Source organism: Mesoplodon bidens (assembly GCF_964165515.1).
Source record: "Mesoplodon bidens genome assembly, contig: HAP1_SCAFFOLD_500, whole genome shotgun sequence".
NCBI classification, from domain to species: domain Eukaryota; kingdom Metazoa; phylum Chordata; class Mammalia; order Artiodactyla; family Ziphiidae; genus Mesoplodon; species Mesoplodon bidens.
In genome coordinates, this window is record NW_027671784.1 from 165,948 (window position 1) to 178,324 (window position 12,377).

Consider the following 12,377-nt stretch of genomic DNA (forward strand, 5'->3'; position numbering starts at 1 on the left):
TTAAAATTTCCCTCTAGAGTGGTTTTAATTTTGTTTCTGATAGGGTCCTAGGATTTATTGCCACACCCATCCTGCATCTGGTTTTCTTTGAATTCCTCTCCTTGCAGTTTCTGATTCATACAGGGCCTTTCAGGTTAGTGACAACCTGGCCATCACAACTCTGGGAAGGACAGGCCTACTTTTCAGAGGTGCTGATGTTTTCTGTACCTGAAGGTTTTCAAGAGATATCAATCTTCCTCACCACCTCCCTTGGCCCTCTTAATGGACTAAGCAGTTCCTCATGAAAGTTCTGTAGGATATCTGTACTAACTTCTCCATATTGTTCCATCCTGAGTCTAAATTCCTGGCCTCAAGGTAATGTTAGATTTCTAGCTCCAGCCCCTATGTACATAAGGCCTCTACTAAGGAACAGAACGCATACACATCAGTCTGCTCTTATTTCTCTGGATTTGATTTCTCTGTTACTTTCTGAAACATGCAGGTGCTCCTTTCTTTCTTTTAATCTCAGCTATGTGCTTTTAACATTTTCAAAACTGACCCAGAATTTACATGTGTCTCCAGTAAGAGTACATTAAATTGAGCTTAGTCTGCTCTTCTACTGGCATATTTGAGATCCAAATAATTTGCTACTTAACTGGATTCAGTTACCTGTATATTTCAGGCACCTAAAACTCACCATGTTCCAAATTTCCCCCTTTATAGTTAGTAATTTTCTTGGGAATCTGGATAACATTAGATGGAATAAAGTTAGTGAGTGGCCCAGGATTGTCTGAAATTTTGTTTGTCAGAGTGGCCAGGGAAAGTTAAGCAAAGAAGCAAACCAAATGAAAAACAGAATCACATTATTATGGCTGAGACAAGATTCCATGCAGAACTCTCTGTAGAGCTGGGTTGGGTCATAACTTATGCCAGAGCTCTAGGTGGGGTTGACACCATCTCATGCCAAGCTCTCAGTTCTGGGCTAATGTCATCTCTGGTCCACTCTATGGAGTGGAAACTTTGGAGGAATGGCCAATGTGTTCCACAGTGTAGGAAGAGGGAAATTGTGAACGTTACTTTCTAAATTGTGGAGGAACTAACCACTGTAAATGTGCCTTGAACTATGGTGTTTAATTTGACCAGTCAGATCAATGACTTTCCCCTTGAATGAAATGCTGCTACGTATATGAGCAGAAAAACAAAACTGGTATAAGGAATAGATAGCTAGTGGGAAGCAGCCGCATAGCCCAGGAAGATCAGCTCTGTGCTTTGTGACCACCTAGAGGGGTGACATAGGGCGGGTGGGAGGGAGGGAGTTGCAAGAGGGAAGAGATATGGGGACATATGTATATGTATAACTGATTTACTTTGTTAGAAAGTGGAAACTAACACACCATTGTAAAGCAATTATACTCCAATGAAGATGTTTAAAAAAAAACTAGTGTAAGGAGCTGGAGAGACTGGGAGTCTTATTTTCCCAGCAATTAACTTTTCCTCGACCATGACCTTCCTTTTGAGTCTCCTAGACCTTGGGCATGATAGCAACCCCTTGGGTTGGGTGATGGCAACCCCATCTTCACTAGAACCTCTATAGTTAACTTTGATTTTTCCCACTCCGTCTATCCATCCCATGTATGCAGTCAGACATTTGATCTTGGACTTTTACTGACAAAATATCATTGAATATAACCATTTCTTTTCACTGCCACTGCTACTACTTTTGTCACTGCCTTAACTAGAGCTTTAACTTTAAGTTCTTTATATAAATATCTAAATATCTATATATAAATAAAATATACAAATAAATAAAATGTAATATTAATTTTGATGATTTAAAAGTCTTTTCTTGATAAAGACTTTTCCTGATAAATATACACAATATCTTATATAAATATTTGTGTATTATCTGTTCTTTTCTTAGAATTTTAGTCATATGATTCTATCTCTTGGTATGTCTAGAACTTTTTGATTGAATGCTGACTATTTTATTTGGCTTTTAAAATTTTTCTCAGTGGAAATGTTGTTTTGCTTCAAAATATTTTACTCTACCTGGAAGTAGCAAATCTTCAAATTACAATTTGTTAAATGCTTTGAAATATCAATACTATAGGTGTCACAAAATCTAGAAAAATGACATTTGAAAATTAACTACTGCCAGATGTGTCTCTATAAAACTTTTTCCCCACTCTTGTAGCTATATATTCTTTAACTGCCTCCTGTTTTAGAAATAAAATTTTAAGAAATAAACTTTGTAGTTTATAGACATAGATTTCTTTTCACATGGTTGATTAGAGTTTGCTTTTAGTTATTAATAGTTTAGAAAAGTTTATTTCAGCATCACAATTTATTATTGATAATGTCGCATTAATGTTCATTGTTAACTTTGAGAAAACCTCTATGGATTACTTCCTCATAAATATTTACTATTATAAATGCATTACTGATTTCAGTACTGCTATAGGTTTGTGCATTACAGGAATTCTGATAAAATACTCATTCACACCATTCCATTACACACATTATTGATGGGGTATATTCTTTTATTTCTTTCTTTATTTATTTTTGACTGTGTTGTGTCTTCGTTGCTGTGCGCAGGCTTTCTCTAGTTGCAGCGACTGGGGGATACTCTTTGTTGCGGTGTGCAGGCTTCTTATTGTGGTGGCTTCTCTTGTTGCAAAGCACAGGCTCTAGGCACACAAGCTTCAGTAGTTGTGGCTCGCAGGCTCAGTAGTTGTGGCTCACGGGCTCTAGAGCGAAGGCTCCATAGTCGTGGCACACGGTCTTAGTTGTTCCGCGGCATGTGGGATCTTCCCGGACCAGGGCTCGAACCCGTGTCGCCTGCATTGGCAGGTGACTTCCTAACCACTGTGCCATCAGGGAAGCCCCTGGAGTATATTGTTTTTTTTTTTTTTTTTGCGGTATGCTGGCCTCTCACTGTTGTGGCCTCTCCCCGTTGTGGGGCACAGGCTCCGGACATGCAGGCTCAGTGGCCATGGCTCACGGGCCTAGCTGCTACGTGGCATATGGGATCTTCCCGGACTGGGGCACGAACCCGTGTCCCCTGCATCGGCAGGCAGACTCTCAACCACTGCACCACCAGGGAAGCCCTGGGGTATATTCTTGACAGAAGGAAATTTCCGTTTTGACTAAGCATTGAAGAAAACTGAATCTTTGACTTATCCTTCACATGCCTGATGATTGAAATAATTTTCCACAGAATAACTTCTGGTTTTATACTTTTCAGTTCTTTTTTTCTTCTTCAAACGCACATGCTTTGAGAGCTGTGAAGTGCAAGACATGGCTATATTGTAAGGTGGTTTTTGTCCTTACGCTTCTGTGTCTTGTGCTAGTTAAGTCAGTAGAGTAGTCAGTAAGAGTACTGGAAGTTATTCCTGTAATGGGATATTATATAGTCAGTTACATATGGTGGTGTCTGAAAATCACATAATAGCCTCACTTAAAACATCTCCTTAGCCAGATTTCAAGAAAGCCTGTGACCAATCCAATATGATCCAACATAGCAGAATATGATAGAAGGAAAATTGACAAAGAAATAGACGCTGGACTTACCTGATGGAAATAAAAATATCTCACTTTTGACAATTTTGCAAAAACCTATAATGACATGAACTAATTTCTAGGGTTCTTCGTAGGACCTAAAAAGGAACCCATAGAGTTGTGGAACAACAATAGAAGCTACTGTGATGAGAAGCCCGGACACCGCAACAAAGAGTAGTCCCCACTCGCCGCAACTAGAGAAAGCCTGCACGCAGCACTGAAGACCCAACGCAGCCAAGATAAAAATAAATAAATAAATAAAAATAAATTTATCTTTTAAAAAGTAATACTCAGGTTTGAGGCATGAGAAATTTGATGAGGAGAAATTAGCTCATGTTTGCAGAACTTTTAAAATATCAAACTCAGTCTCTAAGATTTTAGCATTCTATACAACATCGGTTACTTATTAGTGGTTTGGGAAGGCCAATTTAAAATTTTCTCATCTTACTGTATTGAAATTCACGGCCCTAATGTTCTCCACGTTGACTATATGAATGATGAAGAAAAGTCAATCATGTATTTCATTTCCAACTGGACAGAAAACAATATTTTGAAAAGTGTTTGGCCTACTGACTTTTGATTTCTTCTAAGGCAAATGGATAGGTAATTTTTATTCCCTGATTAGGAGAAAAATGGGGGAAGAGGGCAGGGTTAAGAATTAAGATTTCAAGAGCATGAGAGGTAGATGGCCAACCATAGTTCCTAAGGTTCGGTGCCTGTAACTGTTGCCGCTGCTTAAGCGTGCCAAAGCAGTGGTATGGCTGCTGCGCTCGTGTTTGCTACCACTAGAAACATTCTTGCCAGTAGTGGCGGCAGCGGGACTCAATTACTCCCTTTTTTCACTCTCTCCAGAAGCTCCAGATGGCGTCTTCCGTGGGCAACGTGGCCGACAGCACAGAACCAACGAAACGTATGCTTTCCTTCCAAGGGTTAGCTGAGCTGGCACATCGAGAATATCAGGCAGGAGATTTTGAGACAGCTGAGAGACACTGCATGCAGCTCTGGAGACAAGAGCCAGGCAATACTGGTGTACTTTTATTACTTTCATCTATACACTTCCAGTGTCGAAGGCTGGACAGATCTGCCCACTTTAGTACTCTGGCAATTAAACAGAACCCTCTTCTGGCAGAAGCCTATTCGAATTTGGGGAATGTGTACAAGGAAAGAGGGCAGTTGCAGGAAGCAACTGAGCATTACCGGCATGCATTGCGTCTCAAACCAGATTTCATCGATGGTTATATTAACCTGGCAGCCGCTTTGGTAGCAGCAGGCGACATGGAAGGGGCAGTACAAGCTTACGTCTCTGCTCTTCAGTACAATCCTTCTTTGTACTGTGTTCGCAGTGACCTGGGGAACCTGCTCAAAGCCCTGGGTGGCTTAGAAGAAGCCAAGGCATGTTATTTGAAAGCAATTGAGATGCAACCGAACTTTGCAGTAGCTTGGAGTAATCTTGGCTGTGTTTTCAATGCACAAGGGGAGATTTGGCTTGCAATTCATCACTTTGAAAAGGCTGTCACCCTTGACCCCAATTTTCTGGATGCTTATATCAATTTAGGAAATGTCTTCAATGAGGCACGGATTTTTGACAGAGCTGTGGCAGCTTACCTTCGTGCCCTAAGCTTGAGTCCAAATCATGCAGTGGTACATGGCAACCTGGCTTGTGTATACTATGAGCAAGGCCTGATGGATCTGGCAATAGACACCTACAGGCGAGCTATTGAATTGCAACCACATTTCCCTGATGCTTACTGCAACCTAGCCAACGCTCTCAAAGAGAAGGGCAGTGTTGCTGAAGCAGAAGATTGTTATCATACAGCTCTCCGGCTGTGTCCCACCCATGCAGACTCTCTGAATAACCTAGCCAATATCAAAGGAGAACAGGGAAACAGTGAAGACGCGGTTCACTTGTATCGTAAAGCATTAGAGCTCTGCCCAGACTTTGCTGATGCCCATTCAAATTTAGCAAGTGTATTGAAGCAGCAGGGAAAACTGCACGAAGCTCTGATGCATTATAAGGAGGCTATTCGAATCAGTCCTACCTTTGCTGATGCGTACTGTAATATGGGAAACACTCTATGGGAGATGCAGGATGTTCAGGGAGCCTTAGAGTGTTATACTCGTGCCGTGCAGATCAACCCTGCATTTGCGGATGCCCACAGCAATCTGGCTTCCATTCACCAGGATTCAGGGAATATTCCAGAAGCAATTGCTTCTTATCGCACTGTTCTGAAGCTTCAACCTGATTTTCCTGACGCTTATTGTAATTTGGCTCATTGCCTGCAGGTTGTCTGTGATTGGACAGACTATGATGAGCGAATGAAGAAGTTGGTCAGCATTGTGGCTGACCAGTTGGAGAAGAATAGGTTGCCTTCTGTGCAGCCTCATCATAGTATGCTCTATCCTCTTCCTCATGGCTTCAGGAAGGCTATTGCTGAGAGGCATGGGAACCTCTGCTTGGCTAATATAAGTGCCCTTCATAAACCACCGTATGAACATATAACAGACTTGAAGCTCAGTGATGGTCGACTGCGTGTAGGATACGTGAGTTCTGACTTTGGGAACCATCCTACTTCTCACCTTATGCAGTCTATTCCAGGCATGCACAGTCCTGATAAATTTGAGATATTCTGTTATGCCCTGAGCCCACATGATGGCACAAACTTCCGAGCGAAGGTGATGGCAGAAGCCAATCATTTCACTGATCTTTCTCAGATTCCATGCAATGGGAAAGCAGCTGATCGCATCCATCAAGATGGTATACACATCCTTGTAAATATGAATGGTTATACCAGGGGTGCTCGAAATGAACTCTTTGCTCTCAGGCCAGCTCCTATTCAGGCAATGTGGCTGGGGTACCCTGGGACTAGTGGCGTGCTTTTCATGGATTATATCATCACTGATCAGGAAACGTCACCTGCTGAAGTTGCTGAGCAGTATTCTGAGAAACTGGCTTATATGCCCCATACGTTCTTTATTGGTGATCATGCTAATATGTTCCCTCACCTGAAGAAAAAAGCCGTCATCGATTTTAAGTCCAATGGGCACATTTATGACAATCGGATTGTGCTGAATGGCATCGACCTCCAAGCATTTCTTGATAGTCTATCAGATGTGCAAATAGTCAAGATGAAATGTCCTGATGGAGAAGACAACGCAGACAGCAGTAATACAGCTCTTAATATGCCTGTCATTCCTATGAATACTGTTGCAGAAGCAGTTATTGAAATGATTAACAGAGGACAAATTCAGATTACAATGAATGGATTCAGTATTAGCAATGGCCTGGCAATTACCCTGATCAACAATAAGGCTGCCACTGGAGAGGAGGTTCCCCGTACCATTATTGTAACCACACGTTCTCAGTACGGGTTACCGGAAGATGCCATTGTGTACTGTAACTTTAATCAGTTATACAAAATTGACCCATCTACTTTGCAGATGTGGGCAAATATTCTGAAGCGTGTTCCCAATAGTGTACTGTGGCTGTTGCGTTTTCCAGCAGCAGGAGAAGCTAATATTCAACAGTACGCACAAAATATGGGCCTTCCCCCAAACCGTATCATTTTTTCACCTGTTGCTCCTAAAGAGGAACATGTTCGGAGAGGCCAGCTGGCTGATGTCTGCTTGGACACTCCACTCTGTAATGGCCACACCACAGGGATGGATGTCCTTTGGGCAGGGACCCCCATGGTGACTATGCCAGGAGAGACTCTTGCTTCCCGAGTTGCAGGTTCCCAGCTCACTTGTTTAGGCTGTCTTGAGCTGATTGCTAAAAATCGGCAAGAATATGAAGAGATAGCTGTGAAACTGGGAACTGATCTCGAATACCTGAAGAAAATTCGTGGCAAAGTCTGGAAGCAGAGAACATCTAGCCCTCTGTTCAACACCAAACAATATACAATGGAACTAGAGCGGCTCTACCTACAGATGTGGGAGCATTATGCAGCTGGCAACAAACCTGATCACATGATTAAGCCGGTTGAAGTCACTGAGTCGGCCTAAATAATGACTGTGTGCCCAGGAGAATTACCCCTGTAGCTGAGCCTCAACCTTCTGGGGGAAAGGGAACTACTTTTTCAATATCATGGTGCAGATGGGTGACAGACAATGATAAGAAATAGCACAGCCAGACTTGCTTCCTGCATGATCACGATAGGGAGAAACCCAAGAGATGCGAAACTGCTGTTCCACAAGGAGTCTCCATCGAATTTTGCAGCAGCCAGGTGTCTGGAAGGTCTGGAAGGTGAGTCTGGAAGGTAAGTCTGGAAGGTCTGATCTCCCTTGGTCTTCCAGGGGATGGATGGTTAATGTGGAAGGGAGATAGAGATTGCCCGGCCGTTTTGTGATTATCACGGATTGATTGAGTCTTCTGAATTAATTTTTTTCTTTATATTTTGGGTATTGGAGCTTTTAAAAATGTTTGGTTTCAGGTATTTTTATTCATGTGAAGTGTATATGATTCTCTTGAGATAAGGTTTTAAGCTAAAATATTCCTTGTTTTAGTTTCTGAACTCTACCGATAAATGGGGACTTTGCTGGTGTAGTCTTTTTATAGGTTTTATAAACCACTTGAGCCTCTATCAGTCACTTTAGTGTCTGACATAACGTTTGGAACTCTCAGTGCTTTGTTGGTCTGTAGATGATGGCTTCAATTCTTTTTCTGGTCCATTTCCTTCTTCCCTTCCCCCCACTTTAAAAATTCTCCTGTAACTTGGCTAACAAAATACCAAGTGTGATTCAAAACCTCCCAGAATGTTTCTCTTCAACACATCATCTGGTGCCAAATGAAGATTGTTAGGAGTGCTTATTAATTATGAAGGGCACAGTTGTGGTACTGTCACTGACGATAATAATAATGGATTTTTGGCCTAGAGTTTTGACCTATTTCACCAGTGTTTTACCATTGACTGCCCCTCTATGCTGCTTCCAAAAGTGAGAGTGTGTGATAAGATTTTTACTTTCATTTCTAAAGTTTGTTTTTTTTAGGTGAGTCCTGTTCTTCCTTTTTCTTTCAGCAGAAATGAAATCCCAGGTAAGTATAAGTATTCAAATATTTGATCAGTAAGTCACAGTTATCTCCAGTACATTAAATAACTTTCATCAAAAAACATGTTATAGGTGAAAAGCTCTGAAGGACCAGCTATGTATATGATAATTATGTTTCAGGCCTTCTAGGGTATTATATATAATAACTTGTCTTCTGGTCGTGGTCTTGAAGTCTTTATGGATTCAGCCTCAGTAGTAGCGAACTGCACTGCTACTTGGTTTGGAGTACAAATTAGACTTTAGCCCTCCTGGAGGTTGAGTTTTTGGTATTGAAAACCATAGGAATGAAATTATTGTATTTCATCAAAGGATCGAGGGCTTGAGGCTTAAACAAGCCAACATATGTGTGGGAAGCAGTCAGCCTTGAGAGCAGGCTACGGACATGCCAGGCATGCCGCCGCTGCTCGAAGGGACTGTCCCTACTTGTTCCCCTCCTTGTTCCATTCCACGGGAGATAAATCACCAGGGCCCAGAAATCAGAAAGAATGTAAAATGAGACAAGCCAATCTGTCTCCACCCTGCACGTGCAGGTTATTTTGGATGATTCTGGGTTTATGGGTTTTCTCCCAGGGAAGTTATCCTTGAGCCGAGACAGTCATTAGATGATGTAAACCACCGTCTGGCAACCTTCCCTTTTCTAGTCGATATAATCTGCAACTGTAGCATAATAAAACTTGCCTTGCAACCGTCAGTTGTCTTGGTCCTTCTGACCCCATTTGTCGGTGCTACTTCAGTTCCTTACCCCGTCCCTTCTGACCCTGGGCGGTGAAATCCTCTTTCTGAGGCTGGTCCGCGGCAAGTGGCGCCTGAACAGGGACCTGAAGCGTGAAGCCAATGAAAAGAAAAAGAAAGTGCAGGTAAGAGAACCCTTATGCAAAATATGTGTGGACACGAGTAAAAGTGAAACTAACAGAGGCATAAGGCAACAGTCAGAAGTAAAATAAGATGGGGCAAAAGGGCTCAAAGGAGCGTGAATTATTTGCTCCGGTTTTACTTTTGATGCTTAAAGCTCGGGGTAATAAAGTTTCTACCTCACAGTTGACTGAATTTTTGCAGCATATCCATGATGTATCTCCCTGGTTTCCTGATGGCGGCTCTGTGACATAGAAATCTGGCAGAAAGTTGGAGAAGATTTTAAAAATTATTATGAGTCTCGAGGGCCTACTCATACTGCCGTTGTTACATTTAGTTTGTGGAATCTGATAAAAATATGTTTAGGTTCTTCTCATGATAGTGTTGATTTGAATGTAAAGTCAGAAAAACATAAGCCTCTGACAGAAGAAACGACTGTATTATCAGCTACTGTGTCGCCACTTCCTAAACCAAAAGAGCTAATAAATTTAAATATTTCAGATGAAGAGGAACATTTTGACTTAACAGATGAGGCTTTTAAACATAAAAGAGAGAAGTATCCTGAAGATGATTTTCTAATGGCTATAATAGATAAGTCAGTGAAAAAGCTGCAAATTAGTAAGGACTGTCTTCCTCAAAATTCTCCATCTGTAAAACTGCTCAGTCCCTTGCAACGTGCTGTACAAGCAGCAATAAAACGAGGAGAAGATCCTATTTTCTGTTGTCCTGTCACGGAAAGACCTGATCCTAATAATCCTCAACAGGCTATTAGGGAGCATCAGGCTCTTCCTTTTAAAGTTTTGAAAGATTTAAAATCTGCTTGTGCTCAATATGGGCCCACTGCTCCTTTTACTACTGCTATGGTTGACACTATTACAGGAGAAGCTCTTCCCCCTGCTGATTGGCGGTCTATTGCACGAGCTTGTTTAAATGGTGGAGATTATTTAATATGGAAGTTTGATTTTTATGAACGGGCTGCTGAACAAGCAGAAAAGAATGCTACCCATGATATTCCAGTTGATTATCATATGCTGATTGGGGAAGGACCATATATTTCTTTACAAGATCGATTAACTTATCCCTTTGTTGCTTATCCTCAAATAAATCATTTGGCATTACAAGCCTGGAGGAAATTATCTTCTACACACAAAACTGAGGATCTTTCAAAAATTAGACAGGGACCTGATGAACCATATGCTGATTTTGTAGATAGATTGTTACAGCCGGTGGGGAGACTCATTGTGGATGGACTCACTGGTACAATTGTAGTTAAGCAACTTGCTTTTGAAAATGCTAATAATGCATGTCAGGCTGCGATTCGACCTTGGAGAAAACGGGGAACATTGGAGGATTATATTCGCCTTTGTGCAGACATTGGGCCTGCTTATATACAGGGTGCTGCTATGGCTGCAGCATCAACTAAAGTGGGGTTTAAAAACAATCCAAAGAGAACAAAGACTAGTTTTAAATGCGGAAAGGCAGGTCATTTTGCTGGAGAATGTAGATCTTTTCACTGTAACCCTGGTCCTTCCTTCCCTACTCAAAACCCTCCAGATGGTCAGAAAATCCCTGGTTTATGCCCTAAATGCAATAGGGGAAAACGTTGGGCACGCGATTGTTGGTCGCTCAGTGGCCCACAAGGATGGAACACCACTGTCGGGAAACTCCTCCCGGGGCCTTCCCCGGCCCCAACAGATAATAGGGGCAATGTCTGTGTATCCTCCTCAAACTATCAATCAGACATTAACCAAAAACAAAAACATACAATATCTTTGCTCTCCAGAGAAACAGCAGGAAGCGCAGGACTGGACCACAGTACCTCCGCCCGCTATGTATTAACTCCTGAAATGGGTCCTCAGGCCTTCTCTACGGGCATCTATGGACCTTTACCCAAGGGTTTGATGGGACTACTATTGGGAAGAAGTAGTGTCACCATGAAGGGTTTAACTATTATGCCAGGAGTCATAGATTGTGACTACGAAGGAGAAATAAAAATCATGGCACAAACTATTAAAAATATAATAATGATTTCTCCTGGGGATAAAATTGCACAATTGCTACTTTTGCCCTTTGTACCTCATGGACAAATTTTACAACATCAAAAGAGAGACACAAAGGCTTTTGGATCATCTAATGCTGCCTACTGGATTCAGAAGATAGGGAAAGAACATCCAGAAAGGAAATGAACCATTAATGGAAAGGTTTTTTCAGGTTTGTTAGACACTGGAGCTGATGTCTCTGTTATGACACAGATTCACTGGCATAAACATTGGCCCGTTAGTCCTACTATTACAGAACTTCAAGGAATAGGACAGAGTTCTTCTCCTATGCAAAGTAGTCAGTTATTATGGCAAGATAGTGAGGGCCATTCAGGATACTTCCAGCCTTATGTTTTGCCTAGGCTGCCTTTAAACCTCTGGGGCCGAGATATATTAAAAGAAATGGGAGTATTACTTTATAGTCCAAATTCTCAAGTCTCTAATATGATGTTGGATCAAGGATTTCTTCCCACAAAAGGGCTGGGAACAAATCAACAAGGACCTGTCTATCCTATTGATGTGAAAATAAAATATGATAGACAAGGTTTGTGTTTTTCTTAGGGGCCTTGGATTCTCCTCCACTCACTGCCGATCCAATTACTTGGCTGAGTGATGACCCTGTATGGGTGGACCAATGGCCCCTCACAAAGGAGAAATTAGAAGCTGCAGAACAATTAGTACTGAAACAATTAGGGCATTTAGAAATTTCCAATAGTCCTTGGAATACTCCTATTTTTATTACCAAGAAAAAATCTGGAAAATATAGGTTATTACCGGATCTAAGAGCTGTTAATAAAACTATGCTAATAATGGGAGCTCTTCAAGCAGGCCTACCCTCTCCAACAGCCATACCACACGATTATCATCTTTTAGTTATAGATTTAAAAGATTGTTTTTTTCACT

The 12,377-nt window shown here is 41.6% G+C and overlaps 1 protein-coding gene across 1 annotated transcript; it reads left to right on the forward strand.

Annotated features, from left to right (window-relative positions):
* Nucleotides 1–4,225: 4,225 nt before the first annotated feature.
* LOC308611063 (UDP-N-acetylglucosamine--peptide N-acetylglucosaminyltransferase 110 kDa subunit-like) lies at nucleotides 4,226–7,763 on the forward strand. Its single transcript, XM_081259996.1, has one exon. The coding sequence runs from the start codon at nucleotides 4,399–4,401 to the stop codon at nucleotides 7,537–7,539; it is 3,141 nt and encodes a 1,046-aa protein (XP_081116122.1). The 5' UTR covers nucleotides 4,226–4,398; the 3' UTR covers nucleotides 7,540–7,763.
* The last annotated feature ends 4,614 nt before the right edge of the window (nucleotides 7,764–12,377 follow it).